Here is an 8,434-nt window from a genome sequence, read left to right as displayed (position 1 = left end):
TGATCTCTTTATGATCTTTTTGAAACTCAAAAGTGGTCGTTGCAAAGGCAGTCAATGGGACAGAATCAATTAGATTTCATCAAAAAGTCTTGATTTGGAACATCATGAGGGTGAGTAATTAATAACATCATTTTCATTTTGGGATGAACTAACCCTTTAAGCAAAATTGTCACATTTACTGAATTTACAAATATTAGAAGGCCTATTTTTATCACTCAGAAACAGACAAAAATATCTTTATTTTCAGAGGGGGTGTACTCATTTATGCTGAGTAATATATATATCCTTTACTACACTCTAAAAAATGCTGGGTTAAAAACAACCCAAGTTGGGTTGAAAATGGACAAACCCAGCGATTGGGTTGTTTTAACCCAGCAGTTGGGTTAAATGTTTGCCCAACCTGCTGGGTAGTTTTATTTAAACCAACTATTGTTTAAAAATTGCTATATGGCTAGCTTAAAATGAACCCAAAATAGTTGGGAAATTAAAAACCAGATCCAATTAGAGGCAACAATAATAGACAAAAGGTGAATGTTTATTAATAAGCTTTAATATTTTATTAATATAAATTTAATAGTTTAATAGTTTATTAATATAAATTTATTAATAAGCAATTTAATAAATGTTTATTGTTTAATAATTATTCATTGAACATTAATAAATGTTCATTTCCAACATACTTTGGGTTAATTTTAATTAAGCAATACAGTCATTTTTAAACAATAGTTGGTTTAAATAAAACTACCCAGCAGGTTGGGCAAACATTTAACCCTACCGCTGGGTTAAAACAACCCAATTGCTGGGTTTGTCCATTTTCAACCCAACTTGGGTTGTTTTTAACCCAGCATTTAAAGTTGCTGAAAAATGATTTCTCTATTTCTATTTGTATTCTATATTAATGTGATATTTTGGACAATTTGAATGAAAATGTAAAGCTTTTGTGAAAATTCTCTGCTTTTGCTTGGATGATTCCATTTTTAGTGTCCTGTCCCATAAAGTCCACCTCACAGGTTTTCGCTGTAATTTTATTTTCTTAATAATGCAGTGAGGTCAAAACTGGATGTCCTTTGGCTTTGGCTATGTGCAACAATGCACAAACACACAGAACATTTAAAAAAAAGCATGTGGTTTAAATATTAGCTTTGAATTAAAGATTCACACTTATCTGAGGGACAAAACAAAAAATTCCAAGAGAAAAATAGGAAGCAGGGTAGAAATGTACAGTAGTGCCTTACAGTACTGACCTCATAGACATACAGTGAAACCACTGAATGTGTGACACAGGACAGTACATTTTTATAAACACAATCTCTTTAAATGACAATGTTTAGTTATAATGATTTAATGACAGAGAAATTATATTAGCAGAGAGCGATTTGGCATCTGTGCCAGGCTGTAGAACTCATGAGTGTCTTCAGGAACATCAGGAATAGTGCAGTATATGTGGCACCTTTTTTCCTGGAGAACAAAGAAGGTGGATAATAAATATATGAAATAAAAGGAAGTAAATATGGTAAAAGTAAAAACAGCTCTCTAGTACTCACCTCATTTTCTTCAGTATCATCTTCATCTGCCACATTATAAATACAATCATTTCAACCATTCGGACATTTATAACCAAAGCAATGTTAAATAACTGGTAATATTTTTTAACTTCTGTACTGTGTGAACATTATAAAACATTCTTTGCATATGAGATAATGACTTACCTGGGCTCTGGGAAATGGCTGCAGAGGTTTTCAAAGGACTAAACATAATAAAAATACACATTTATTTTGATGTTCTAAACAAATAATCACCTATATAAAGTACACTAGAAAAGACTTACCTCTTCTCTCTTGGATTCTGTCCTAGTAAAATATATAATACAAGTGCATTAATGTGTTGTGAAGCAAATTGATTATTAAAAGTGCACTTGGTGCACTTTTTATCATCTATTTTAACTATTACATATTTTAGTAATCATCATAAATTAGGTATCATTCGAAAGCCTAAACAGTCAAAATTCATCCTGTAAAAAACATTCTGAAGTTGGACATTGGCGTAACTAAATTAAAACTAAATTAACGGGTTGTAACAGCTGGCTTCTCCCCCTAGTGGGCAGTGTTGTGTTCCACATTATTGCAGTATTTTAGAATCAAATCCTTTTCTAATCTTGACAAAACACATCGTTGGAAAGGTATGAGACTCCAGGTGTTTCGGTTTTGTGAGTGGAGTGATATTGTGACAGAAATGTATTAATTTGTGACTGAAGAACGTATAAAATTAACGTATCAAAAGTGTGAGTGTGTCATTCAGTGGCTATTTTTGGTATAGCATCGAAACTATGGCTAAAAAAAAAAAATCACATACACTCGAGTAGGTACTTATTTTGAATTACTTCACGACCGCTAAAAAAGTATGTTCTAGATAGTATGAATGTGAATTCTATGAGTGTAATCTGGACATACTACATTTGCCATGACCTACCAGCATCAGTTCCTCTCCTGGGTACTTTTTGCCTACTCTTTTATGAATACTTAAAGTATTCATGAATTACAACCATTTAAGTTTAGTGCATTTTCACATCTATGCTCAAAGAGGGGTGACATTTAACAGGTTTTTTAAAAAAAAGTCAGTTTATCCGCATGTGTCTGTAACTTACTGATGCAGGACAGACAGATGCCCATGAGTCCGGTCAGGACAATCCCCCCGCTGGTGGCCGCCAGTGCCATGATGAGCCATGTTTCTTTGTGTCAATAAGAATTCAAACTGAGTGATAATCATATGCAAAGTTTTCAGTTGCAGCGATTAATCGATTGTTAATACATACTTCTTCTTGGTGTTGAATGGTCACCAGGAGTGGAAGCTTTGAGAACTAAAAGGATGAAATGGAGAGAGACTTTTCTAAACACTGAAATCCTTTAACAACAGCATGGGCTTTAATGTAGGACAGTAACTCAGACGTTTAGAGCAGTTACTCACCTGCTGTCGTGTTCCTCGTGACATTGAGAAGATGTGAAGCATGAGTAGATTCTAAAATGTAGCAATTCAGTCCATCAAATAATGATTAAATACAAATATTTCTATTTTTTCAATGATTTACAGTTACTATTTTAGACTTAATTTAAACATCTCCAAGTAGTTATATATTTACAAATAATTTTACATATTTTATGTTGAGACGAACAATATCAGAGTCTGTACTGGAATTCATTTTGCCTTGCTTTTTGTGTCTACACTCTTAGAAAAAAAGGTTAATTGGGGTTCTAATATAGTTCTTGAATGTTTTATGGCAAAAAGGTTCTATAAGGAGAAATGTCTTTAATTGAGTGCAAAACACTTTCATGTTTAATGGGTTATTTTTAATTTTTTTCTACAGATAAAGTGTTTACAAGCTGCTTAATTCATACATTTTTATTAAAATTAAAAATGAAAACTAAGTCCATAAAATGATCCCATGACGAAAAGCCATAAAAGGTTCTATATGAAGTGCCTGACAGAATCCTTTATGGTTCTATAGAACCTTTTCTTCTAAGATTGTACATATTCTAAACCGGTGAAGAAAATATTATAATTCCATGTTTGTTTGTTTTATATTTACATATGCTGTATTGCACAATGGTGTCTTTATAATCAGGCCTGTGGTTGAATCTAGTAGATTCTACACACTGTTCCTCAATTTTTAGGGCAAATACAGAATGAAACTTAGTGTTTCAGATCCTCATGAACATATGGGTGGTGCAGGAAAAACCATCTCATCAGGACAGAACTCCACTACAAAAAAGATGGATTTTACCTTGATAACGGTTTTGTCATAATCCCTTTAAATGATATCAGTGTTATTGCAAAACTTTTACGTACATTTTTTCAAATTATATTTTAATAACAATAAAGGAGCTCACCAGCCGTTGGGTTTATTGTGGTCTCATACCAAGTAGTGGATTCTGTAGCTAAAGTTGCTGAAATATTAAGAACTTACTGTTAAAAGTTGCCATCACAGTGTATTCATCACTATTTAGAGTCATTTAGTCTACTTACTTGTTTCATTGGTAAAGAATGTTGGTGTTGAATCTGCAGGAAACATTTTACCAGGTTAATCATCAAAATAATTATCACAAAAATAAGAATTATATATTTCAGATGAGCTTACATGATGCTGATGCTTTTGTTGTGTTTGGTGACTGAATTTGCGCAGGAAGAAAAACTATAGAGACAAAAACATACATTAAGAATTAAAAAAAAAATTGTTGAATTAATTGTGAATGTGAAGATTCATATTAGATTAAAGTGACATACCTGTCAGGTTGAATTTGTCACTACATGGTGAACGTTTGGATGATGCAGGTTCTGGAGAATAACTGCAGCTCATCACTTTACTCTTAACTGACATTAGTTGATTAAATAAATTAGTTTCGTGTATTGTAGAAATGCACTGTGTTCTTCCAGATGGTTTTTGAGATTTTATAATTTGTCGATTTTCATCTCCAATGTAAATAAAACAAGCATAAACAGTGTTATTTGATCCTGGTATTTGACAGTAAATTGTAAAAGCACCAGTTTGAGGGTCATGGGTTACTGTAATGACTGGCCTCTCTTCTGAAAAACAACATTTACAGACACATTAGTGTGGAGGAACCAGACGATTATGACAACACTTAGAAGAGAGCAACACTGTTCATAGAAGATGCTAAACAGTGACATTTTAATGTGACACATTACTGTACCAAATTAAACATCTTACTCCGATTTAAAGCCGAGTTATAGTGAGACTGATCAGCCCCTTGTGCATCTGTCGGTCTTTCATATCTCAGCTGCGCTGCGTTTGTGTCTTTCTGCATTGACGCTGAAGTCGCTGTCGTCCAAACCTGAGCAGAGAGTCCTGTAGGAGTAGATAACAATATACATCAGATATACAGGCATAACATTATGACCACCCTCCTAATATTATGTTTGCTGAAAAATAGCCCTGACCCATCAAGGCATGGAGCCTCCATGGATCAGACTTGTTTGTTCAGCACATCCCACAGATGCTCGATTGGATTGAGATCTGGGGAATTTGGAGGCCGACACCTCAAACTCGTTGTTGTGCTCCTCAAACCATTCCTAAACCATTTTTGCTTTGTGGCAGGACACATTATCCTGCTGAAAGAGGCCACAGTCACCAGGGAATACTGTTTCCGTGAAAGGGTGTACATGGTCTGCAATAATGCTTAAGTAGATAGCACGTGTCATGGATGGCAGGACCCAAGGTTTCCCAGCAGAACATTGCCCAAAGCTTCACACTGCCTCCGCCAGCTTGCCTTCTTCCCATAGTGCATCCTGGTGCCACGTGTTCCCCAGGTAAGCGACGCACACGCACCCGGCCATCCACGTGATGTAAAAGAAAACGTGATTCATCAGACCAGGCCACCTTCTTCCATTGCTCCGTGGTCCAGTTCTGATGCTCACGTGTCCACTGTTGGCGCTTTCGGCGGTGGACAGGGGTCAGTATGGGCACCCTGACTGGTCTGCGCCTATGCAGCCCCATACGCAACAAACTGCGATGCATGGTGTATTCTGACACCTTTCTATCAGAACCAGCATTAACTTCTTGAGCAATCTGAGCTACAGGAGCTCGTCTGTTGGATCGGACCATACGGGCCAGCCTTTACTCCCCACATGCATCAGTGAGCCTTGGCCACCCATGACCCTGTTGCCGGTTCACCACTGTTCCTTGATAGATACTGACCACTGCAGACCGGGAACACCCCACAAGAGCTGCAGTTTTGGAGATGCTCTGACTCAGTTGTCACAATTTGGCCCTTGTCAAACACGCTCAAATCCTTATGCTTGCCCATTTTCCCTGCTTCTAACACATCAACCTTGAGAACAACATGTTCACTTGCTGCCTAATATCTCCCACCCACTAACAGGTGCCGTGATGAAGAGATAATCAGTGTTATTCACTTCACCGGTCAGTGGTCATTATGTTATGCCTGATCGGTGTACATTACAGCTGCTGAACACAAAGATTGCATCACCTCTTGTAAGAAATCAAGCTATTTATTGGTCAAAATATAATGGTAAAAATATGTAACAAGATGTCCATTGACAGCACTGAACTAAAGTGAACAAAAGTAACCTGCTCTGACCATAATAGAGAAGTGGTTCTCATGCAGGGGCCTCAGCAAACTTCACACGAGATGACTTGAAATTATTATATTAAACTTAATTCAAATACTAAAAACACAAATAAATCAAGATGTGTTTACTGATTAACACAAGTCAGAATCTTGAATCTTATGGAATCAAGAAATTAATCCTAGTTATTTATTTTTTAATATATCAGCACTCCCAGTTTCTGTTAATAAAAAGTATTAAAAACATTTAAGGTGTTTCTGAGAACATGCACCTAATTCATGAGCGCAACTAGAAGCAAACTGAATCATCCACCTAAAAAAAAAGTGTTTATAGCATAGGCCTAGCTCAGTGCGATGATGATGATGATAAAAGCAATAATTTAATATTTATATTGTACTTTTTGCTTTTGCTCACAACATAAACAGAACAAAGAACTAAAAACAACTGAGGATCATGCAGCACACAGTACTTGACAGACACAACAGTACTTACACAAATAAACTTGTATATGCATTTTAAAATAATATAAATAACAAAATGCAAAGCACTTAAATATAATTGTTTTCTCCCCATCTAGTTTTATTCCATCATCAGTACAGCTCTACATATCTTGTCAGTAATTGTCGCATTTTTTGCAGTTGAGCTATAAATGTTTATTGTAAATGTTGGTTGAACCTAAAAACAGCAGTTATGACAGATGATAGTGAAAATATATGCATACTACTATAATAAAAGAAAAAAATATGCATACTAAACTAAAACAAAGAAAAGAAAAACATATGCATACACATATGCATACTATCCTAAAACAAAGGAGAACAGACATCTAATATGAGATCATTTCAATTATTTAACAAGTTTTGACACTTACTTTGAGGTTGAACCTCCAGCAGGAGTGTAAAGATGATGAGCAGAACCATGTCAGCGTCACATCAAAGAGTGAAGTGACACAAAGACACGCACCACGTTAAATGTACATGAGGAAGAAAGAAGTAATGAAAGGAAAACTATATAAACTCAATGACACAATATGTCTCTACAACATTAAATATGACACAGACTGTAGAATGATCAGCTACTTCAAGTATATCAAACCAAATAAATGAAAACACAAAAAATATTTTTCTGGTGAATCTTAAAGTCTCAATGTATTTTCTCACAATGGTTTGTGTTGATCTGAAGCGCTGGGGTCTTTCAAAGCCACAGGACAGCAGTGTGGTTGCAGAAACTAGCAGAGATGAAGCTACAAATAGAGGATATCTGCTGCAGTGCTGCTTTATATTTAACTTTTAGAACAGCTCTGCCAACTTTAAAACTTTAAAACAGTCATTTAAAACCTTGAATAATAAAATAAAAGTTTGAACAAAACGACAATTGTAAGTAAAAAAAATAAAAATCAAAAAAAGATAACGTTATGTAGCCTGTAGTTATTGTGAGCCCAAAACAACTAAGACTTTTTCTTTACCTGCAATGTTTTTAATTGATACAGATTTTAAAGGACACATTATATAACTTAATTGGCTATATATAATTGAAAATGTAAACTTGTGTTCAATAATAAGACATCATATCACATACATCTGTAAGTCCCAGTGTTAGGCAGCAGAGGGCGCTCTCATCTGACTCATATCCACAGTGATCAGGCCTGTCGTCTATACTGCGGTTGTTGTTTAGCTGCTTTTATTTATTTTATGGGATGAAGCTATCTTTAAAATATAATAGGTAGGGGACTCGTTTTACTCTTTACCTGTGGTTTAGAAGTGGATTTTGTGAAGGTGGGCCTTCAATCATCAAGGGGAAAACATAAGGGTAAGCATATCTGTATTGTATTCAACATGACACATAACACGATTCAACATATATAAGTTTTAGAGTAAATTACAAATGATTAGTAAATTATTAGTTATTATTAGTATTATTAGTCATTTATTATGTAATTTCAATAAGTGTGTAGTCAATTTTAGTGATAGCGCAGTAATGTTGCAGATTAGAAGAGAAGACCTGAGGACTTGCCATTTGCAGGACTTGTTAAATATGGCTGTCATGGGTAGGTAGACTGGATATAATGCAGATGAAAATGTAGATCATAAGACCACACTTACATCCTTTTGCACTGTGACATAGGGCAGATCGGGGCACATGCAACTGTTTTCCATTAGGACTTTAATGTTTAGTTTGCATTTTGCCCTGTTCTGTTCCTTTTTCCTGTTTCTAGTTTTGTAGTCCTTTTGTATTCTCATTTGTATTCGCATCCTCATTTCTTCCTGATCATTTGCACCTGTGTCTAGTTAGTCTTCTTATCTTAAAGTCGGGTGCACACTGTGCAATTTAT

The 8,434-nt window shown here is 35.2% G+C and overlaps 1 protein-coding gene across 3 annotated transcripts; it reads right to left on the bottom strand.

Annotated features, from left to right (window-relative positions):
* Positions 1 to 903: 903 nt before the first annotated feature.
* Positions 904 to 7,234, bottom strand: LOC125256956. 3 transcript variants are annotated; one of them, XM_048173312.1, is made up of 13 exons: positions 6,974 to 7,230; positions 4,724 to 4,861; positions 4,279 to 4,578; positions 4,133 to 4,186; positions 4,021 to 4,053; positions 3,885 to 3,944; positions 2,965 to 3,015; positions 2,813 to 2,857; positions 2,645 to 2,728; positions 1,829 to 1,850; positions 1,710 to 1,747; positions 1,545 to 1,570; positions 905 to 1,458 (listed from the first exon to the last, which is right to left on the bottom strand). In XM_048173312.1, the coding sequence occupies exons 1-13, from the start codon at positions 7,020 to 7,022 to the stop codon at positions 1,357 to 1,359; spliced, it is 1,002 nt and encodes a 333-aa protein (XP_048029269.1). In that variant the 5' UTR covers positions 7,023 to 7,230; the 3' UTR covers positions 905 to 1,356. The 3 variants fall into 3 exon arrangements, with proteins under 3 accessions (XP_048029267.1, XP_048029268.1, XP_048029269.1); XM_048173310.1 differs by having other exon boundaries at positions 904 to 1,570; positions 6,974 to 7,234; XM_048173311.1 differs by having other exon boundaries at positions 904 to 1,570; positions 3,885 to 3,941; positions 6,974 to 7,233.
* Between the last annotated feature and the right edge of the window lie 1,200 nt (positions 7,235 to 8,434).

This window comes from Megalobrama amblycephala, linkage group LG21, assembly GCF_018812025.1.
Source record: "Megalobrama amblycephala isolate DHTTF-2021 linkage group LG21, ASM1881202v1, whole genome shotgun sequence".
In the NCBI taxonomy this organism is placed as follows: domain Eukaryota; kingdom Metazoa; phylum Chordata; class Actinopteri; order Cypriniformes; family Xenocyprididae; genus Megalobrama; species Megalobrama amblycephala.
This window is presented reverse-complemented; position numbering and strand designations above follow the sequence as displayed.

What these genes read in the sequence shown, in the direction of transcription:
- LOC125256956 (XM_048173310.1), bottom strand. Translation starts at nt 7,022, where the DNA reads ATGGTTCTGCTCATCATCTTTACACTCCTGCTGGAGGTTCAACCTCAA. An exon ending in CACGAGGAACACGACAGCAG is followed by an intron (nt 2,858 to 2,964) that starts GTGAGTAACTGC and finishes TCATCCTTTTAG; the next exon opens with TTCTCAAAGCTTCCACTCCT. An exon ending in AGCCATTTCCCAGAGCCCAG is followed by an intron (nt 1,571 to 1,709) that starts GTAAGTCATTAT and finishes ATAATGTGGCAG; the next exon opens with ATGAAGATGATACTGAAGAA.